The sequence below is a fragment of the Arvicola amphibius genome, chromosome 11 (assembly GCF_903992535.2).
Source record: "Arvicola amphibius chromosome 11, mArvAmp1.2, whole genome shotgun sequence".
NCBI lineage: Eukaryota > Metazoa > Chordata > Mammalia > Rodentia > Cricetidae > Arvicola > Arvicola amphibius.
The window spans coordinates 123,819,670-123,843,995 of NC_052057.2; the positions used below are offsets into that span (position 1 = coordinate 123,819,670).

Genomic DNA, 24,326 nt, shown 5'->3' on the forward strand with positions numbered 1-24,326 from the left:
ACAAAATGATAAAGTCAAGGCAAGGCAACATAAAGGCAAGACATTAAAACCCAGTGCCGCCTAGTATCAGTCCAACTTCACTTATGGAATATATTTGCCTCACTAGGTATGCAAAATCCAACTTCATCTACCCATCACAATACTACATTATTACTAAAATCACTTACCAGTTACCTTTAACTGTAACCTTCCACTGTGGTTATCACTAGTATCAGACCTTGGTGAAGCAGTGGCCATGTCCCAAAACTGACCTTGACTCTATTAAAAAAAATGAAATAATATGTTCAGACATCAGAGAGGATATTTCAATCTTCTGGATGATTAAAACCATTCATTTGAATCAATGAAAATTCATATCCGTCACAAGTTCCCAGTTGTCTTTATTTTAAAATTAAGACAGTATAGAAACATTATATAAGAGTGTAGCCATTTAACCATATCTGAGTCAATTTGAGCAACAAAGTAAATGATAATACTAGGAATCCTGGCTCATATGAGGAATTAAAAATGAATATGTACATGAATATGCAAACATGATATATATTATGTATTATTAAAATCTCCTTAGTATATACCCCCTTTATTCTTGAATACTTCAGTGTGTGCTTCATGAGAAATAAAACCTTTTCCTAAATAATCGCAGTACAATAATTAGATTAAGGAAAATATAAACTGTACACTTAACCAAGAATTTAAGTTTTGTTTAAAAAAAAAAATCAAAGAAAAAGCAGAGTTAACTACAGCTTTCTTTATCTCAAGGCTCAACTTCTACCCATCTTTAACCTACTAAAGATTAAAGTGGTGTATTCTGGGAAATATTGAGAAATACTAATGAGTATTAATACTTATCTTGCTTTCCCCTTAATTTGTCATCTTTTTTGTGCTCCATTGAGATCTTTTCCCTAAATTTAGGAATCAATATTCTAAAATCATTACACTCTCTTCACTTACTTAGATCTGTATAGACTGTGTATACAGACACACACACAAACACACACAAGAGTTGCTTAATCTATGATCAAGAACTCATTCAGGTCAATACGCTTATTCAACAGAAGAGAAAACAGGTTTACAAATGATATCTACTTAAGAGCAATCAGCTGACATGTGATGGAGGAGTGTCTATGTGTTAATTTCATTACTTAATAAAGAAACTGCCTTGGCCCTTTAAGAGGACAGAAAATTAGGTAGGCGGAGTAGACAGAACAGAATTGTGGGAGAAAGGAAGCAGAGTTGGGGAGATGCTTCAGGCAGTCGCCATAGTGGGTCACCACGCTTCTCCTCTCTGAGATGGACACAGGTTAAGATGTCCTGGTAAGCGACCACCTCGTGGTGCTACACAGACTACTAAATATGGGTTAAAGCAAGATATGAGAATTAGATAAGAGGCTGAAGCACATAGGCCAGGCAGTGTTTAAAAGAATACAGTTTCCGTGTAATTATTTTGGGTAAAGCTAGCCGGGTGGCGGGACGCAGCCCCGCCGTTCCTTCTATAGACATGTTCATATAAGAAAATAGATAAAACATTATATGGACTGAAGAAACTATATTCAGAAATATGTAAGCATAGAAATATATGTGTATATAACATGCACGTAATAACAAATTAGTAAAAAGCGAAGCCATAAATTTGAAAGAGAGTGAAAAGTGACATTAGGGGGTAGGAGGGAAAAGAAGATAAAAATATATTAATCTCAAAAATTAAAAAAAGAATTTTTAAAAAAATCAATTGAAATGGAACATTTAAACTATCAACAAAGGAAATATAGTCAAAGGAAACTGAAGGCTTTTTCAATTTCTAGCAGTCTGGTCTACTAGATATTATAAAAAATATTCCTTCCTGCTTTAACATAAACATTTCCTGAATAGCTCAAAACCAACTGTCCATTTTCCAAATTCTGTTATATTCTTAAGTGTGGAAATTATCAAGCCGATGCCACACTTATATTATGGCAGCTTTAAAAAAAGAAATAAAATAATAGTAAGAAACATATATACAGCATATATATACATATATATATTTATATACATATATATTTATATATAAACAGCAGTACATAAAAGCACCTGCTGCCAAGGCTAACAATCTTAGTGCAATCCTCATACCCTACAAGTTGTCCTCTAACTTCCTCATTTTATTTATTCACACAAATAAATAAGTGAATAAATAAAATGATAAATAGTATAGAGAAACAAACATGTTATCCTGGTTGTGAATGCTGATAGTTAAAGTGTATGGTCAAGAGACAAGAACTAAGCCTACTGAAAGATGAAGGGAACTAAATGGAATATTGAGTTCAAAGTGTCACTCCCGGCCTGCCAAGAGCTTTGCACTGGACTCCAACTGCCAGCCCCTCAAGCGCTGACCCCATAGGGTATTTAAGCTTGCGCTGGAAAGAGGAATACATGGTTTTGAGTGTGCACTCCCTCTGTCTTTCCCTCACCATGCTCTCCCAGTCACCGGTGACCACCATCTATTAAACACAGGCATTTGATTTGGTGTAATCTGGTTTGATTAGAATTTTTTGTGTCGGGAGAGAGGCTTTTCTTAACACTACGGCCTCACTGTGACGACCCATGACAAAATTATATCAGAACACCCTGACATATACCATTAGGATCATACCCAAACTTAGCCATGGGGTTTACCAAGAATGAAGAACTAATTAGAAATCTAATCTGTTTTACCTACAAGTAAAAGTCAGTAGAAATTCAATACAATAGTTTCTGACTACCAAGAACTTTCAAAATTACAACTGTTATCTTTTAAATTCTAGTTTTATCAATAAATGAAGAAATAATAATGGCCAAACAAGAAAAAAACTATAAAAATATAATATAAAGACACCAGGCACATGAGTTGGTGAATGACCCACCTGCCAGCTGCACTGCTCCAAAAAGATGGGTAGACAAGGTAAGAACCCTTGCACACCACAAAGAGCAACATGAAACCACTAAAAAACTAATGGCCCTACAATAGCAAGACTTGAACAACCAAATATAGATGAAGCAGAAGAAAATGACCTAAAAAATAAACTTTAGAGAATGTTTGAGGTCCTTAAAGAGGAAATGAAAAATTCCCTCCAAGAAATGGAAGAAAAGATAAACAAAAAATGGAAAAAAACAACAAATCCCTTAAAGGAAACCAAGAAAAAGCAATCAAACATATGAAAGAAATTACTCAAGACTTGAAAACTGAAATAGAGACAATAAAAAAAACACAAACCGAGGGAATAATGGAAACAGAAATTACGAGAAAATGATTAGACACCACAAATGCAAGCATGAACAACAGATAACAAAATATGGAAGACAGAATCTCAAGCACTGAAGATACAACAGAGGAAATAGACTCATGGGTCAAAGAAAGCATTAAATCTAACAAAAGCTTAACACAAAATATTCAGGAAAAATGCGACACGATGAAAACCTGGCTACATAATAATCAAAACACCAAATACAGAATAAAGAAAAAATGTTAAGAGCTGCAAAGGAAAAAGGCCAAGTAACATATAAAGGCAGACCTATCAGAATTACACCTGACTTCTCAATTGAATCAAATTGATAATCAAATCAAATGAAAGCACGAAGGTCATAGTCAAGCACTGCACAGACCTTAGGAGACCACGGATGCCAGCCCAGACTACTATACCCAGCAAAACTTTGAAACACCACACACGGACTAAACAAGATATTCCATGACAGAACCAGACTTAACCAATACCTTTGCACAAACCCAGCCCTACACAAAGTACTAGAAGGAAACCTCCAACCCAAAAAACTTGGCTACATCCACAAAAACACAGACAATAGATGATCTCACAGTAGCAAATCCCAAAGAAGGGAAAAACACACACAATAACATCATCAACAATGAAAACTAAAATAACAGGAGCTAGCAATTACTGGTCATTAATGTACTTTAATATAAATGGACTCAATTCACCTATCAAAAGACATAGGTTAACAGATTGAATACAAAGACAGAATCATCCACCTCCAACTCAAAGACAGACATCAACTCAGACTAAAGGGCAGGGGAAAAAATTTTCCAATCAAATGAACCAAAGAAACAAGCTGGTATAGCTATACTATATCTAACAAAACAGACTTCAAACTAAAATCAGTCCAAAGAGACAAAGGAGGACAATTCATATTAGTCACAGAAAAATCCCATCAAGAGAAAATCTCAATACTGAACATCTATGCCCCAAATACATAATAAGTAAAAGAAATAATTCTAAAGCTTAAATCATACATTAAACCCCACACACTAATAGTGGGAGACTTCAACATTCCACTCTCACCACTGAACAGGTCTGTCAGACTGAAAATTAACAGAGAAATATGGAAACTAACAGATGCTTTGACTCAAATAGACTTAATAGATATCTATAGAACATTCTATCCAAACATAAAAGAATATACCCTTCTTATCAGCACCTCATAGAATCTTCTCAAAAATTGACCACTTACTCGGTAACAAAAAAAAAAAAAAAAAAAAAACCACAGCACATAAAAAAAAATTGGAATAACCTCCATGTATCTTATTGGATCACCATGGCTTAAATTATAATTCAACAGCAATACTAATTCCAGAAAGCCCACAAACACATGGAAATTAAACAATGCTCAACTGAATCATCAATGGGTCAAGGAAGAAAAATAAAGGGAGAAATTAAAGACTTCCTAAAATTCAATGAAAATGACCACACAACATACCCAAATTTATGGTACACAATAAAAGCAATGTTAAGAGGAAAGTTAATAACACTAATGTCTACATAAAGAAGCTGGAGGGGCTGGAGAGATGGCTCAGCGGTTAAGAGCATTGCCTGCTCTTACAAAGGTCCTGAGTTCAATTCCCAGCAACCACATGGTGGCTCACAACCATCTGTAATGAGGTCTGGTGCCCTCTTCTGGCCATCAGGCATACATGCAGAGAGAATATTGTATACATAATAAATAAATAAATATTTTTTAAAAAAGAAGCTGGAAAAATCCCACACTGGTAAATTAACAGAACATCTGAAAACTTTAGAACAAAAGGAGGCAAACTCACACAAGAAAAATAGATGGCAGGAAATAATCCAATTGAGAGCTGATATCAACAAAATAGAAACAAAGGAAACAATACAAAGAATCAGTGAGACAAAGAGTTGGTTCTTCGAGAAAATCAACAAAGCAGACAAACCTTTATCCAAACTAACCAAAAGGCAGAGAGAGAATATCCAAATTAAGAAAATCAGAATTGAAAAGGGGGACATAACAACAGACACAGAGGAAATCCAGAGACTCATTAGGTCATATCGTGAAAACCTGTACTCCACAAAACTGGAAAACAAAGGAAATAAACAACTTTTGGATAAATATCACTTACCAAAATTAAATCAAGACCAGATAAGCAAATTAAAAAGGCCTATAGCTGCTAAAGAAATAGAAACAGTCATCAAAAGTCTCCCAACCAAAAAAGCCCAGGGCCAGATGGCTTCAGCTCAGAATTCTACAAGATTTTCAAAGAAAAACTAATACCAATACTCCTCAAATTGTTCCACACAAAAGAAACAGAAGGGACACTGCCAAAATCTTTATGCGGCTACAATTACCCTGGTACCCAAACCACATAAATACATTACTAAGAAAGAGAATTACAGACCAATCTCACTCATGAATCTTGATGCAAAAATATTCAATAAAGTACTGGCAAATCGAATCCAAGAACACATCAGCAAAATCATCCACAATGATGATCAAGTAGGCTTCATCCCAGAGATGCAGAGATGGTCAACACATGAAAATCGGTCAACATAATTCACCATATAAACAAACTGAAAAATAAAAACCACCTGATCATCTCATTAGATGCTGAAAAAGCCTCTGACAAAATATAACACCCCTTGATGATAAAGGTCTTGGAGAGAGCAGGGATACAATAAACATACCTAAACATAACAAATAAAATACACAGCAAGTCAATAGCCAACATCAAACTAAATGGAGAGAAACTCAAAACGATCCCACTGAGATCAGGAACAAGTCGTCCACTCTTTCCATATCAATTCAATATAGTTTGTTAGATTCTAGCTAGAGCAATAACACAATAAAAGGAGATTAAGGGGATACAAATTAGAAAAGAAAAAGTCAAACTCTCACTATTTGCTGATGATAGTTTACATAAGTGACTCCAAAATTCTACCAAGGAACTTCTACAATTCATAAACACTTTCAGTAATGTAGGAGAATAAAAGATTAACTAAAAAAAAAGTCAGTAGCCCTCCTTTACACAGATGATAAATGGACTGATAAAGAAATCAGAGAAACATCACCCTTCACAATAGCCACAAATAGCATAAAATATCTTGGAGTATTTCTAACCAAACCAGTGGAAGAACTTTAAATCTTTGAGGAAAGAAATTGAAGAAGACACCACAATGTGGAAAGATAGCCCATGTTCTTGAGTAGGTAGAAATAACATAGTAAAAAAGGCAACCTTACCAAAAGCAATCTACATATTTAATGCAATGCCCATCAAAATCCCAGCAAAATTCTTCACAGACCTCGTAAAAATAATACTCATATGGATAAGCAAAAAACCCAATAGGATAGCCAAAACAATCCTTTACAATAAAAAAAAACTTCTGTAGGCATCACAATCCCAGACTTCAAACTCTACTACCCTAACCAGAGCTCCAGTACTGAAAACGCCTGGTGCTGGCATAAAAACAGACAGGAAGACCAATGGAACCGAATCGAAGACCCAGATATTAATCCACACACCTACGAACACCTGAACTTCTTTTCATAAAGAAACAACAAATATAAAACGGAAAAAAAGAAAGCTTATTCAACAAATGATGCTGGCATAACTGGATATCAACATATAGAAAGAATGGAAATAGATCCATATCTATTGTCATGCACAAAACTCAAGTCCAAATTGGTATAGGAGGTCCTTCTATATTTGTGTTGATTTCACCAAATGAATCAAACACCTCAACATAAAGCCAACCACACTGAACCTCACAGAAGAGAAAGTTAAAAGTACACTTGAACGCATTGGCACAGGAACCACTTCCTAAACATAACCCAGTAGCACAGACACTGAGAGAAACAATTAATAAATGAGACCTCCTGAAACTAAGAAGCTTCTATAAAGCAAAAGGACATGGTCAACAAGACAAAACAGCAGCCTACAGAATGGGAAAAGATCTTCACCAACCCCACATCAAACAGAGGGCTGATCTCTAAAATATACAAAGAACTCAAAAAATTGGTCATCAAAAGAAAAAATAATCCAATAAAAAAAGTGGAGTACAGATCTAAACAGAGAACTTTCAACAGAGAAATCTAAGATGGCTGAAAGACACTTAAGGAAATGTCCAACATCCTTAGTCATCAGAGAAATACAAATCAAAACAACTCTGAGATTCCATTTTATACCTGGAAGAATGGCGGATTTTTTTTAAATTTTTAATATTAAGAAAAAAAATTTAAAAAATTAAAAAATAAAAAAAAATATAAAAAGAGAGAGATTAAATTGATACTGCTGATCAGGGACAAGTGATTCTTTTGACCAAGACTGAATTCAGTATAACAATTAAACTTATACAGAATGGGCAGTCTATTTTTTCAAAAAGAGCTTTGATGAGTTTCAACCTAAAAGAGGCAATATCTCAAAACTTAGAGGGCAATTATAATTGTCATAGAAGCAAGATATAAGCAGATTGCTATAACTGAGGCTTTAAACACTAAGATACTGGGGTTGACTGCAGGAAAAACACTTGGTGTCTTCCGTAGGAAGTGGGACTATGGTGTAAGTGTGGACCACTAAAATGCCTATGGCAATGGCACAATCAATTGTGAAACTGAAAAGGCGGTGTGACCCATGGGATGACTACAGGAATGGTAACATTTCAGGGTTTTTAACAGTGTGACAACATCTCTCACCACAAGTTGTGCTTAGTGCAAATAAGATGCCAGATACTCACTGTTACCAAAGACCAACCGGGAACAATAGTTCCTGAGTTCACTCTCATACCAATTATGATTAAAGACCTGGATACTCAAGAGGATCAAGCAAAGCAAAAGCAAGCTTTATTAAAAGATATTGAAGGAAATTAGGAACATAAGGGAAAATGAGAGAAACTCCCAAGAGTGGAAAGAGATCCCAAGAGAATGCCTTAAGCTTCTTTCTCTAGTGGTTTTTATAAAACCATGGCAAAAACTGGCCAAAGGCTGAAATAATCACTATGAGACTGGTTAGTCTTCTAGGCTATCAAGGGCTGAGTCATTGGAGGGCTCGGCTCATATACTCTATACATGTCTCCTGTCCCAACCAAAGAGATGACTGTATTTTGTTCAAATGAAGTTCATCAGCTACAGGTGGTCGAAGCCCACCAATCCTGCTTTGTCCATCTCTGACTTCAGCTTTGTAAGTTGTTGATCTTAATTGTTTGCTACCTTCAATGTGTCTCCTTGCTGTGTTAATTATACCAAGCTCTCTCTGTTCCTCATATCCATCAGAAGGCAGCTACAGTAGTTCTTATTAACTCCTGATTTAAAAAATGATTTCTCTTTTCTAGAATAAGTAGAAGCTTTCTTAGAAACTATTTGTACTTAGTCTGTTATAAATAGCTGTATTAGAAGCACGAAAATGTAAAACGGCAATAGTGCCTAACATACATTCTCCAAGGGTATGAAGGAACGAGCTGCACAGAACTGCACAGCCAGCCAGTCACCTAATACTAACCTGTCTGTCTTTCTCGTATGTCTCTCTCCTAGGCTATCTCATATTCAGTTGTAAGCTCTTCGTTTCTCATCTCTTGGATTTCTGCTTCAGCTATTTTAACACCAACCCTCCTTCCTTTTAACCACAGTTCTACTTTTCATTGCATCACACATGAACTACTTGCAGTTTTTACAACGGACCCTTTTCATTTACGACCAACAAAGATCCAGAATGTGAATCAGTTATGACATCCATTCCAAAAACTCAAATGTGATACTTCTGATTACTTTTAGGTAAAATGACTCCTGCTGATACATCCCAATCTAGCTCAGCATCTTTTGTGTGTGAAATACACCTGATGACTATGTGGGGAGTGGGAAGTAGAACGAGCAATAGAAGAGCAGGAGAAACTGAAGTATCAGTGAAGTGCCACTAGAATGATGGCGTCCAAGTTGGCAAAGTGAAGAAATCTAGATATCAGAATGAACAAGGATAGGAACTTTTGTAAGGAATCAGAATGCATGAGGAGATAGGACGTGGAAGACCCACTAATCTCCAAGTCTCCTAAACCTGATGTGTTGGTTTGAATGAGATGTCCCCCATAATTCTTAGGCATCTGAACACTTGGCCCCCAGTTGGTGGCACTGTTTGGGGAGGAGGAAGGATTAAGGAGTGTCCCTTGGCTGGAAAAGGTACGGGGTTGTTTCAAAAGACTAGTGCCATTTAAGTTCGCTCTCAGTGCTGCCTATTTGTGGGTCTTTGTGTTTTAGTTTCAGCTGCTGCTGCAGCAGCCTATCTCCACACTGCTATCATAGTCTAGTACCACTCTTCAACCCTAAACTCCAAAAATTCTTTCTTCTGTAAGTTGCCTTGGTTGTTTGATCACAGCAACAGAAACACAACTAATATACCTCAATAGTAGCTAAAAGTTGAGATTGTCTCTCCAAAAGAACATCTGGATAAGACAAGTGTTAACTATCTATTTGATCTTAGTGCTCAAACATAGCACACACTGCTCAAGTTCTCAGGAAGAATCAACCAGGAGAACGAGAAACAGTATGCCCTTTGTAGAATGAATGAAGGCAGCAAGAGGATCCCGAAAGAGAGTGAGATCAAAATTGCAAATCTATACGTGGGTCAAAGAAAGCTGAGGGATATTCAACTCCAAGATCCGTGCAGGAATATGCTGCTCTCTAGGCTGATGATGAAGAAAAAAATCTCGTTAAATAGATGCCAACACCTGTGGTTTCTCCTAATCTCTCTCTATGCTTCTCTCTCTTTCACAGCAAACCAAAACTCTAACCACAAGTCAAAATTTATCATCTATTAGTGGTGTGAAGAAGTTTCAAAAATTATAAAAACAACTACAAGAAAACTGACTGACTACTGCTGGAGATCAAATTTTTCACATTTAATCACAGACGACATAAACACAAAAGGAAAGGATTTAATGAACAAAAACAGAAATTTATATCCATTCTAATTCTTAGTAAATAAGCATTCTTCTTAAGGACTTGAAGTGTAAAATGACAATACAATAATGAAAATCTCACTGAATTTCAAATAATGTAGTTTCCTGTTCTCTGACCATAATAAATTCAACTAAAACTCAATATCAAAAAGCAATTTCAAATAATGTAGTTTCCTGTCTCTGACCATAATAAATTCAACTAAAACTCAATATCAAAAGGTAATTTCTTATGGAAATTAAAAGCTACTTCTAAAAAACTTTTAGAATTATGTTCATTTAATAAAACATAAAGGCAATTTTCATAAAAAACAGAACTGAATGCCAACAAAAATATTACATATAAAAATGTGTGAACTATCAAATAGTACACTTAAAGCAAGGATAGATAGATAGATAGATAGATAGATAGATAGATAGATAGATAGATAGATGATAGATAGATAGATAGATAGATAGATTTATTGAGTGACCTGGGAAAACAGAAATTGAAGTCATAAGTTAATTAGGCATAATGAACCTGAAGAAAACAGTAAGGAGATGGTAATGAATAGAAAAAAATAGTGATCAAAGTATCTTTAAATAAAGACAAAGCTATTTTCCTTTTTTGTTTGTTTGTTTGTTTTTCAAGACAGTGTAATAGGCCTGGCTGTCCTGGAAATCACTTTGTAAACCAGGCTGGCCATCCAGGGGATTAAAGGCATGTGCCACTACACCCAGCTCCAAAACCTATTTCTTATTTTAAAAAACAAAAACAAAAACATAAAACCCTGCTGCTTAGCTGAAAAGGTAGGCTTAGAACATAAGACTCAAAACTTCAGACATTTTTAAGATTCACGAGATCTCTCCCCAAGATTATACAAACAATAAGGAACTGCTGAGAAGAACTGCATAAAAACTGGCTAGGGAGCTAACACTGGGAATGCAGTTTTTACAAGACAGTGTTGCAACTACAGAGATATTCATGTTCTTCAACCATGCTCTTGAAAATGACCCCAATGAACTCACTGACTCACCAAGCTAAACTTGAATGCATGTTTCTTTGGTCTGTTGTTAGTGCTCTACCTGAAAAGAATGGATGTTTCTTCCACGTCTCCCAGAAAAACTAAAGGAACAGTAGTATATAAACAGCTAACAAGATGGATTAAAAAAACAAAAACAAAAACAGAGTCCTACATAAAAAAGAATAGTGCATATTAAGAACATACCCATATGACAGATACACAACTTAAAGGAGTTTAAAAGGCCCCGGTTCTGTAGCTCTTTGAGAACCATGAGCTTAAACACCACATGTAAGGAACCAGGTGATAGGCAGTCATAACTGACAGGAGAGCCCCAGCCAGCAGCAAAGAATAAAACCCAGGCTAAACTGAAAATGGTATGAAAAGCCCTAAGTGCCAGAAGAACGGAGAACTACCTGCAGCCTACTATTGTAGAAAACTATTTTGAGGTGTGTTACTTTTGTTTATGCTGCATATGTTTAACTCTGCAAAGCTGTGATTCTTTGCCTGTCTAAAACACCTGACAGTCTAATAAAGCGCTGAATGGCCAATAGCAAGGCAGGAGAAAGGATAGGCGGGGCTAGTGGGCAGAGAGTATAAACAGAAGGAAAAATCTGGGAAGAGGAAGGAAGAAGCAAGAAAAGGAGGAGAGGAGTACTCTAGAGGCGTTAAGAAAGATAAAAGCTGAGAGACAAAAGATAGTTGGAATAATTTAAGATAAGAAAAGCTGGCTAGAAACAAGCCAAACTAACCCCAGGCATTTATAAGAAAGAATAAGACTCCATGTGTAATTTATTTGGGAGCTGGGTGGTGGGCACCCAAAAAGAGCAAAGAACAAAAAAGTCAAAGAGTGAAAAAGCCAACAACTACAGCCCACAATGATGAAGACGATTAAACTGTCGACGACTGTCTACGGAGTCTGCCAAGACAACAGCTGGACAATGCAGATAGAAATTACAACAGAAGACAATTAAATAGTCCTAGAATATCAATATAAGAAAATGTGAAACTAGATTTCTACTTCATATCACTTCATATATAAAAAAATTCAGGATGTACTAACAATGAAAATATGAAATACAACCTAGCAATGTAAATATGAGACAAACTGTTATTGCTTTACATTTCTTCTAGGAAAAAAAGGGCTTCTTGAACAAGACAGACAAGTCTTACTAAAAAGAGAGAAAACAGAATTTTGATTATATCTGAGCACTGCTATTTATCATAAAACATAAAGAAAACTTTAGTAATTTTTTTTCAGGGCTGGAAAGATAATTCAGCAGGTAAAAAAATCTTACCATCAAGCCTGATGACCTAAGTTTCATCTCTGAAATCAACATGATGAAAGAAAAGGATCAATTTCTACAAGTTGTCCTCTGACCTACACACATAGGCCTGAACACATATCCTGATGTTCATGCACACACGCACGCATACACACACACACACAAAATCACTAAATGAAATAGAAAGTTTTCACTAAGAGTATAAAGAACATCAAAAGACAAGCTAAGAGCTGGGGAATGCCTGTAAAACAAAATATAATTAAAAATTAGCATCCAAACTATGTAAGTTGTTTGCAAGGGCTGGGAAGATAGGTCGGTAGTAAAAGACTTGTCTTGCAAGAACAAGAACCTGAGCCCAACAGAATTTATGTAAAAAAAAAAAAAAAGTGTCAGGGTGGTGCAGCCTAATCTATCTACATGGTGAGTTCCAGGCAAGCAAGAGGCTTATCTCAAAAACCAACGAGAACCCAGAATGGAGGTTAGGGGTTGGGGGCTGGATGAGAAGACAGTACCTAAAGATAGCTTAAACTGTCCTCTAGTTTCCACTCAGGCACACACAGCATGAACATGCATGCTAACACATATGTGTGCACACATAAGACACAAACACTGTCTACAAGTAATAAGAAAAAGATAATACATAAAGCTAACTGGCAAACTCTTGACTGGAATGTTACAGACAAGGAAACTCATAAAACAGACAAATACATGAAGAAATACAGAATGTTATTGTGTATCAAAAAATACAACTTCAGACTACAGGATACCATTTTAAAGTTTTCAGAATAATAAAATATAGAAGAATTAACATAAAACATTGGCAAGAAGCACAGAATGGGGACATACCTAATAGATATCAAATAGGTAGAAAACTGGCAAAATCATGCTGAAAAATAATTTGGCATTGCCATGTGAAGTTGAACATTCATATGCTCTTCTATGGGCAATTCTCGATTTTATAATAAATATACTTTTATACTAGCATTTTAAGTCAAGCCATCCTACATAATAAAAATAACAAAACTAAATCTATTCAAACATCCACTGGCAAAACACAGTAACATAAATTCTAATTGACATAGTAGAGCACTATAGAGTAGTGAGAGTGAATGAACTACAGCTGCAGGCAATAACATGAGTGAATCTCAGAAGTGTACCCCTGAAAAACAAGATTCTTCCTCTCAGCCCTACACCAGTACCTAGCACTCTGTCACCAAGAAAGTCTCCTGATCCTACTAGCAAAGAAGGAAAATGGGTTTTATTTGGTGGTTACCATGGCCTCATTTTTTGCTTCTAATTTCCTTTGAAAATGCTATGATTCCATGACTGAAAAAAAAAAAAATGTGAGTAATTGTGGATAATGGACCTCAAAAGTTTGTAGAGCAGACACAAAATTAAATGAGGCATATTTGAAAGCTGATAAGGTCCAAAGAGACCACCAAATGGCAAGCTGTCACTTGATTCTTTGCAATTATTTTCTGGTTATAAGTCTGAATTTACATCATTTACAAAATTGATGCTTATATGTGGCCTTTTCTCTTTCAAGACTTGCTTGAAATATACACATATTTGTAAATTTGATGTTCCTCTAAAATGTAATACTCTGTGTAAGCTTTAAGAAACACACTGAATGGATACTGTGGTGGTGTGAGTGAGAATGATCCCCAGAGGCTCATGTGTTTGAATATTTGGTCTCCAGTTGGTGAAACTGTTTGGGGAGGATTAGGAGGCCTTGTTGGAGGAGGTGTGCCACTGAGAGCAGACTTTGACTCAACCATTCCCAGTGCACTTTGTCTCCTGCTTATGGATCAGGATATGAGCTCTCAGCTGCAACATAACTACCACCATGTCTTTGCTCCGCCAACATATTCTTTAATCCTACTAAACCATAACCCCATAAAGTTTCTTTTATATTTTGCCTTGGTCATAGTCAATTCTATCCAACAATAGAAAAGTGACCAAAACAAATAAAATTCAAAAGCATTTTCTTTTTGTATTAAAAAAGAGACAAAGTCAAGTACAGTGACACACAGCTCTAATCCCAGCACAGGAGGGGAGGAAGCAGTAAGAGTCTGAGTTCAAATCTGAGGCCAAAACCATAAGCAAAACCTTGTCAGGAGTGGGTAGAGAGCGACAAAAGAAATTCAAGATGGCAACCCGAGTTGGACAAAAAAAAAGAAACATGAAGAATATGGAGTATAGGAATTGATCACAGTCAACTCCTTGACCCTGTTAGTAGTGATCTAGTTTTAACTTTGAAATGGTTTGCTCACAAGAATTTATATTTACCACTGGCTTCCATATGTGACACATAATCTGACATGTTCAAATTGTATATATTTTCTCTTTTTTTCCATGTGTGCATGGTATGCATGCACATGTGTATGTATGTGAGAAAGTGGCGAGATATAGATAGATAGATAGATAGATAGATAGATAGATAGATAGATAGATAGATAGATTAGCCTAAAGTTGACTTCAAATGTCTTTCTCAATTGCCCTCGTATTATTTTCTGACAGTCTCTCACTGGACCCCAAACTCACCAATTCTTGTTAATCTAACTGCCCTGCTTGCCCTGGGTAATCCCATCTCTACCTCCCTGTGTTAGGATTATAGGAAGCTGCCAAGTCTGACTAGCTTTTACATTGGTTCTAGGGATCCAATGGGGTCTTCATGCCTAGACAGCAAATGCTTTACTTACTGAGCTATCACCCCAAGCCCAATAATCAAGAAAGTAGAGAGAGGAGAGGGTAAATCACTAATCCATTGAGGATGATTTCTATAGTCTATGATCGAAACAAAGGGAAAGGTATGTCTTTCACCCATTTAATAAAGCCTTCCAATAAAGATACTTTTTTTTTCTCTGACCATTAAATGACAGGCTAGAAAGTACTTTTAATTTGGAGGTAGACTTTAAAAAAAAACAAACAAAAGCTAAGGACTTCATTATTCCATTAGACAGGTATTTGCTGAGACTAAAGATAAGCAGCATCAGATTAGTTCTCTGAGAAGAAATCTGTAAGTTTAAACACTACACAGATGGGCACTTGTCAGCCTGTTGTAAGACTGCTTGATTTCTCTATATTGATTAACTTGTCTAATTATCCTTTGTTTTATATAAACTTTCCAATCCTTAGACTCAAGAACACATACATACTGGAAAACATGATGAAATGATTCAAAAATTGAATCTCAGGAAGTGTTTAAAGTACATAGCTTCACTTTGTAAATTTTTTATTTATTCCTTTTGAGACAGGGTCTCTCTGTGTAGTCCTGACTGGCCTGGAACTTGCTATGTAAACCAGACTGTTCTCAAACTTACAGAGATCCACCTGCCTTTCTCTTCCAAGTGCTGAGACTAAAGATGTGCACCCTGTAAAAGTTTCATTTTTATAAAAAAAATACATTAATTGATTTATATAGGTCTATTTTGATTTATAAAAATTAACAATTAGCATTAGTTTGACTACTAGCTACATCATTTTCATTTAAAACAAAAGGGGTCAATCACTTACTGTGTATCAAGAATTGTGCCAGACACTGAGGATACAAAGATGAGTAAGATACGATTTCTTCTGTCAAGGAGCTCATAGTCTGGTGAGGAGACAACCCTGCAAACACAAAAGTTTTCAGTGTGACGCAGAATGCCACGTACTTCCTTTGGAGCACATAAGGAAAGCAGATAACCTTTAGTCAAGTAGCAGAGGCATCACAGAGAAAATAACCTGCACATGTAATTTTTTTATTTTTTTAAGACTTATGCCACACATGGTGGTACACACCATTAATCCCAGCACTCAGGAGGCAGAGGCAGGCAGATCTCTATGAGTATGAGTCTACCATGTCTCAAAAGTAAATAAATAAATAGATAGATAAACAAACAATTATGTGTATGGGTGTTTTGCCTGTGTTGGCTTGAAATAGACTCATGTTTGAATGCTTGGCCCATAGGGAGTGGCACTAGAAGGAAGTGTGGCCTTGTTGGGGGAAGTGTCAGTAAGGAGGCAGGCTTGGAGGTCTTACATGCTCAAGCTAGGCCTTGCATGATAGTCTTCTTCTGATGCCTGCAGATCAAGATGTAGACCTCTGAGCTCCTCCAGCACTATGTCTGCCTGTATGCCATCACGTCCTGCCATGATGATAGTGGACTAAACCTCTGAAACTGTAAGCCAGCCCCAATTAAGTGTTTCCTTTATAAGAGTTACCAAGTTAATGGTGTCTCTTCACAGCAACAGAAACCCTAACTAACTAAGACAGACTGAATGTGTATCTATATACCACATAATTCCTGGTGTTCATGGTGTTCAGAAGAGGATCTCCTGAAATGGAGTTACAGAAAACTATGAACCACCATAGGGGTACTAGGAATAGAACGCAGGTCCTCTGAAAGGGCACCCATTACTCTTAAGGGCTGAGCCATCTTGCCAGTCTCAATTCTTTAGAATATTTTTTACATATTTGTGCATGCGTGTATGTGATATGTGTATACAGATGCTTGCAGAAGCCAGAAGTGCTTCGTGAAACTGGCATTATAGGGAGCTGTGAGCTGTCAAACGTGGACACTGGGAATCGAACCTGGATCATGTAGCACAAATAATAAAAACCCAGAGACAGATATTGGGGTTCAAGCTGAAGATCAGAAAAGCAAAGAGGCCAGCCACTGGCTCTTACCTCTACCTCAGACCGAAATGGGCGATCCTGCCTCCATGGATCCTCAGGCTGAGACTGATTCCTGTCTCCTTCTGTTTTACAATCCTCTCTAGTGCTGGGATTAAGGGCCTATACCACTACCTCCTGGCATCTATGGCTAACCAGTGTGGCTGCTGAGATTAAAGGTGTATGCCACCACTGCCTGGCCTGTATGGCTGACTACATTGCCCTTTGATCTACAGGCAAACTTTATTTATCAAAACAAAACTAATATACCACTACAGGATCCTTTACACAAGCAGTAAGTACTACTGCCACCGAGCCATCTCTCCAGCCCTCGTACAATTCCTCAAGAGAGAATTACACAAAGCTGACGGTATGCCTGGGCAGTGGAACAAGAGGACAAAGAAGCTAAGAGGGAAATAAACTCCTAACTACACTGTGCACAAAACTGTAGGTTTATGCTCATATATACTGAGGGGCTTCAATAAGGAAAACTGTATTTGGAATGATAACTTTGGCAACTATGAAGGAGTGAGTTTGACTAAACAAGTGCATTGGCAACATGAAAGAAGTACTGGGGTAAAGGAGAAGCATGCCATAGCTCAGGGTTAATAATAAAAATGTAACTAATCTGAAACTAAGATTGTCCACATCAGTGCGGGTAGACCGTGGTGTCACAGCAGCAGAGGGAGAAGAGGAGCACGTGTGGGAGACAATGCAAAGTTTTCAAGAGCCAGTTCTGTGGTTGAATGCTGAGGACTTCTTTCCAGTCCTGCCACTTAAGAGCCATGTTCTAAGTTCTCTGCATCAGTATAACAAGAAAAACAGAGCCATCACCTCATGCTAGAAGGAGGACTGACTCATAACAGGCAGGCCTTAGGACTTTGATTGCATGGTGCAAAACAACCACCCATCAAAAGCTAGTTGTTATTCTCATTTTAAGACGTTAGACAGCTTTCATTTGGGATATGATGTTCAAAAACTTGTAAATATCCCCTTATCAGAGACAGCTAGGCTTAGGTCAATGGAGAAGAAATATATGAAGAAAGTTCGTCAGAGACATTAATCACAGAAGATAACAGGCTTGCTCATGGGGGAGATATTCTGGCACAGTTACTGAGAGGGCTAAGAAAAAGTGCTGATCAACCACCAAGCAATATTAATTCAGTGTTTTTCATAAACCTACAGGGACAACAATCTGCATGTTGGCATGGCTATTTCCCAATAGTATTTGGTATCCAGCATGTGAGAATAGAAAAAGACTGTAGGGCTAATTCAGATTCAAGAACTTGGAGAGTAAGGGAGGCAAGAGAAATAGCAAAGTCTGACTTTCACTAAACTTTTCAACAAAGTAGATCCTCAGTCGAATAATATTAGGTTAAAATCTATGTGTAGGGGAGACTGCATGTACATCTAAGCTGATTTTGTCCACTTCAACCCTTTGAAAATGCCACAGGATTTTTATTTGACTGTTGAGAATATAAGAGAATCCTAAATATAGGCAATAAGCTGTATTTCTAGTACTCTGAAATTAGAGAACTATCAAAACCTCATTTAGAAACTGGGGGAAGGAAGCTAGGTTTGGTGGCATACACCTTTAATCCCAGCACTCAGGAGGCAAAGGCAGGTGATCTCTGTAAATTCAAGGCTAGGTAGGGCAATATAATGAGTTCTAGGACAGCCAGAGTTATGCCATGAGACACTGCCTCAAAAACAGCACCAAAAAGAAGAATGGGAGGGGAGGAAGAAAATGGGAAAAGGGTTGTTTGTTGTTGTTTCTGAGAATTGGTCTCACTAAATCACTAGGTAGCCCAGACTGCCCTCAGATCCTGAGTGCTCAAATTATAGCACGCAAGGCCACTTCTAGATGTATCTAATTGCCTGCTCACTTCAAGATGCCATTGTAAATCAAAGCAATAAAAGAAAATAACAACACTCCCCTCCCAAAAATATCTGCTTAGAACGACCTGAATTGTCTGCACTCAGTATGCACTCAGCATAGCATTAAGGCTTTTGAAGGCCAGTGACATATTGTCACTGCTCCTTAGGCCTGGATCAATGAATGAATACAGGCATTGATATCTGTAAAGAACGGCACAGATAGAAAACAAGAGAAGAAAAAGTAGATTCAACAACAGGGAGTCTAGCTTTAGAGACAATATTAAAAGAAAGGAAACAACCCAGTAACAAGATATGGCAGGAAGCATTAAGTACTAGAAATGCTTGGCCAAAGACAGGGAACTAAAATGTTACAAATCCTGCACCGAGGCAGCCATTGTATCAATAGCACAGAACTTAAAACTCAGCAAACGTAAGAACAATAAATGTGGATGAACCTATCAGCCTGGTTAATACCCAATTTAGCAACTTGTCAGCACACAAAAAATTATGTTATAAAGATATAAGCTGTAGAATATGAGATTTAACTTAAAATAAAACAAGAATATTGCTTCTACATAAAAATATAATGTATAAAAAGATATTGCTAAGTATTTTAATAAATATATAAAACATGACAAAGATAGGAAATTAGCCTTGTTTGTCCAGGACCATCCACATTTTAGTTTTCTTTCCTTGGAAACTCCTCAATTCTGTGGAAACTGGGATATTCAATAGTCTTAGTGACCAAGGTAATGACTCTACCAGTATTCGCTTTTTCTATGGATCTCAAACTAACAGAATCCTTTGACAAAGCAATTTCTCTGTTTCTTAAAAGTGTAGAAATAAAACCAGATCAGTTATACAGAACTAAGCAAGGCTCAAATCACACCACAAGGATAGCATGTGAGAGACAGGAAGAAAAGAAACACCCAATGTCTCTTTTAGCTTTCAGAAAAATTTCTAACAAACTCTAAATCATCACTTCTTTGACTCCTAAAGATGCAGATTCCTGCATAAACTTAACACTCAGTCCATCTGTTCTTCCCATCCCAGGCCTTTATCCTAACTGAATGGTCCCTTGACAAGGGAAGATCTTCATATCCATACCAGCACCTTGCCTCTTGAGCTTGCCAATCTTCAACTTTTCATTAGCACAAATGACTCTCATCCTGATCTGATGGGCCCCAAAGAAGCTGTCTCTACCACTGTGCTCACTTGTCTTCTCAGGCATGCCCCTCTGGGTCTTCTTTTCCTAAGGACAAAAGCAGCAGTGCAACGGAGCCTTTACTTGTATGTACTCTACTTCTGGGCTAACTTTCCAGCTGTCTTCTAGGTGGTTTTGTATTGTAGTATTGACTCTTTTCTTTCCCTCAAAACCATCATCAGAACAACCATGTACCTTCCTCCCTTATTGTCCCAATTGACTTAGAAGGGTCACTTGAGTCCAGGAGTTCAAAAGCATCCTTAGCTAAATGAGACACTACATCAAGGGGAAGAAATAAATAATCATCAGAATTTTTTATAAAGTATACAAATTAACGCAAAAAACCCTCTTCCATGAGTCATCAATCTAAAAAGCACTATTTTACGATAAAATAAATTTAAAGTCCCAGTAAATAGCTAAAACAGGATACTTAGATTATTCTGCACCTTAGTTTCTTCTTAAATAGAAATGGATGACAAAAAACTGGATGATTTTTTAAGGTTTTTAATTATTTTACTAAAAATAATACTTATCTCATAAAACAAGAAATATTAGTAAGTCACCCATTACTGTGCCAATCTAACTCATAACCATTTCATTTTATACTATTATTTTCCTCAATCACACTTTTATTTTTACTCCACAGCCCATTTACAAAAATTGTCAAATACAGATCTGGTGGAATCCTTGCCTAACTAACATCAAGACATTAAATATGTAATTTATGTTCATGTTTGGAAAATTTTGAAAACAATATCCTAAAACACCACAAGATGGTGATAATGTGCCATAAAACGGATGTTTTAAACAGTTACATTTTTTTGTTATCAATTCCCCCAAAACAAAATACCTTAACTCTTTTCCAAGAAAGGACATAAAAAAAAGCATGCATTTTTTTTTCTTTTTACTAGAAAACACCTGTCAGGAAAACGTAGTCGAACTTAGCAGCAATCCTTCCAGTCTTTAGCTCAAAGATGTTAAAAAAAAAAAAACCCTAGACTGAAAAAACACAAAACTGGTGGCTATGTCCACATTGACCTCCTTCCCTCACCAACTCTACCCTCATGATCATCATTAAAAATTTCAATTCTGTATATGTTTTACTTTCAATGCCTAATAATTTCTCCTATACTTAATTTAAGAAGTGATTCCTAGTTTTAACTTTTTTTGAGACAGGGTCTCAAGCTCAGGCTGGCCTCAAAACTAGCAATTCTCCTACTCCAGGTCTCCAGAGTTTGAGGGTCACAAGTGTGAGTCAACATGCCCAGTTCCCATTCCGTTTTGTTTTTTGTCATAAAAACACTGACACTAAGCTTCAGTTCTATCAACAAAGGATAACACCAAATGTGCTATTTCTCAACAACTTATAATATGCAATATTATCTTCAGATTAGGAAAATACTAACTTCAAAAAATGCATTTAATAATTTTTCCTCTTGCCTTATTGAGCAATGTAGAAAACAGATTCCCTACTCAAGTGCTGCATAGTATCAATTTAAAAAATACTATTCAAAACTAAACATATCAAAATTTTATTCAAACTCTGAAACTGAATCCCAGCTAACATACAGCAGACAATGACTAAATATTATTATTCTTGGGTATCCATAGGGAATACTTATATCCACAGATATGGTGTCAACTCAATGGAATGGCACAATAGTTGCATAAAATTACACATACCCTCCAATATACTCTAGTCACCTATGGATTACTTAAAAAACACAATGTAAATTCTATGTAAAATATGATCATGAATATGTTCAACACACACAGAGAATTTTTCCCTCAAACGTTTTCAATACAAGGTTGCTTGAACCTTGAGTGCAGGACCAACCAATACAGAAGGTCGACTGCATTAGCTGCAACTTAAGCAGCAGAAAGCATGGTCATGAAGACTGGAGTTAAAGAGGAGCTCACAAGCAGAGGAAGAGACTCAAGAATACAAAGTCCTGACTATTCCCCAAAGCCACTTCCATGGGGAAAGGTTTCATCTTCCACCCTGCCCTGGACCCTAGGCTGTTACGACCAAAGCTCAGTTCCCCTGAAATATATCTTGATTATTTCTAAGTATATTACAAATTCTAACTTACCACCATTTTCACAGTCACGAACATTTCCTAATCTCAAATTCCAAAGTGACTTTTTTTTTGTTTGTTTGTTTCAGAAGAGGATATTGGGGTAAGTTAACACAAGAAAACAGTTTTCAAGTCAGACAGACCTACGTCCAACTTTAGCTCTTGTATATATTTACCAATTTAAATATATACTTGTATATATGTAACCTGTTCCTCTTTTATCTGAAAAATGAGGTCACCAACAGGAAACTGTTTTACCTTTTAGTTACTAACACTAACCCTAGGAAAGTGGAGAAACTCTTTCTAGAGTCACAAACATAAGCAATGCCTAAGAGGTGGAAGAAGTGAGATCAAGGATTGAATGGGAAACCTCGTTAAAACAAACATCAAAATACAAACAAAGGAATTTCAATGTAATTCAGAGCTAGTCAAATAACAGACATGCAACATTATATATTATTTATAAAGGTCCTTCTGTATTTGTGGTGATTTCATTGGTTGAATAAAGAAGCTGCCTTGGCCTTTTGATAGAGCAGCCCTTAGGTGGGCGGAGTAGACAAAACAAAATGCTGGAAAGAAGGGAAGTGTAGCAGATGCCATGCTTCTCCTGCCCAAGACTGACGACATTGGTTAGACTCATGCCGGTAAACCACGACTTCGTGGTAAACACAGATTAATAGAAATGGGTTAATCAAGATGTGAGAGTTAGCCAATAAGAGGCTAGAGCTAATGGGCTAGGCAGCAATTTAATTAATACAATTTCCGTGTGGTTATTTCGGGGGTTAAGCTAGCCGGGTGGCCTGCTGCTCCACACTACAGTTTATAAGAATTTTAAAGCAGAGTAAGATACAACTTCTCATTAAATAGTCTTCACTCTTAGAGAAAATTAGAAACCAAAATACAAAGCAATTTTCAAAATTATGTAACCAATTAAAGGCTAAAACTTGGTCCCTAAAAAAATGTAATCTTTACTAAGTTTAAAATACACTAAAAATATGATTCGTTATCCACAAATTCAAATCACAGAAAGCCTTAAGACTGAAAGTTCCTCTCTTCTCTGCTTGCCTGCACTTATTTTAGCAGTAAAATCTGGCTACTTGTTGCTTATTCCCACTTCAACATTTGCTGAAGCACAGGTACTATCTCAGACCTTAACTATGTGTGGAAGTGGAGTACCTTCTCTGATTGATGCTTTCATGCTTTTTTCTTTAGGGGTGGGGTGTATGAGGGTACCCCATATGCATGTATTATATAAATGTAAGCACCCTCTGCTAGAGGACATAGCTCCTCTACCTTATTCTTTGCTGTTTTCAACCACCCCCACCCCACACACCTAACACTGGGGTGAGATATGCACATGGGTGGGCCTTTCTACATGGTTGCTCAGGATCTGACCTCATGTCCTCACTGTTGCACAGCAAGGGCTCCCACCTACTTCTGAAAGGTCTACCAGTCCATCTTTCTAAGCTAAATTATGAATGAAATTGTAACACAAACATATCCCAGAGCAATGTTGTCAGGCTTAAGTCAGCCTATATGTCTATAAACTGGGTGCCACTAATCTCACTTTACATATGAATAGCTAACAGACACACAGTAAAACTTAAGTCGTGTTTACACAAGCATTGTCATGAATAAAATGAGTACCAGAACTCAAATCTAGATTTGTTTTCCTTTATATAAGGTCTAGGTTTTTATTAGATCACACTTTAAATAAAAATCTAAATTACAAAAAGTTTTTAAAAAATGTATTATCAAAACTTTTAACCTAGAAAAATAAAATTTCCAAATATAATATATACCTTGCATTCTGGATGTTCACATCTAAATACTAACATTATATTCCACGGGTCACAGGATCAAAAGAAAATCTATTGTTGCCTTTTCCTTGTTGAAAATAAGCACAAAAACAATGGACTTGTCCAACAGAAATGCCAACTAACGTATTCCTATTTCCAAGGAACCAAGGGCTTGGTATGTTTCCCCCCCACAATATACTTGCAGTAACCTCTATTTATTTCAACCA

At 36.6% G+C, this 24,326-nt stretch overlaps 1 protein-coding gene across 2 annotated transcripts in view; it reads right to left on the reverse strand.

Moving 5' to 3' along the window:
* Wwp1 (WW domain containing E3 ubiquitin protein ligase 1) overlaps positions 1-24,326 on the reverse strand; it is a 90,440-nt gene that overhangs the window by 56,943 nt on the left and 9,171 nt on the right. For both annotated transcript variants that reach the window (XM_038347146.2, XM_038347145.2), the window contains exons 2-3: positions 16,000-16,095; positions 168-258 (exon numbers count right to left, since the gene is read on the reverse strand). In XM_038347146.2, the coding sequence (XP_038203074.1) occupies positions 168-237 (70 nt within the window). In that variant the 5' untranslated portion in view covers positions 238-258; positions 16,000-16,095. The remainder of the gene's footprint in view (positions 1-167; positions 259-15,999; positions 16,096-24,326) is intronic.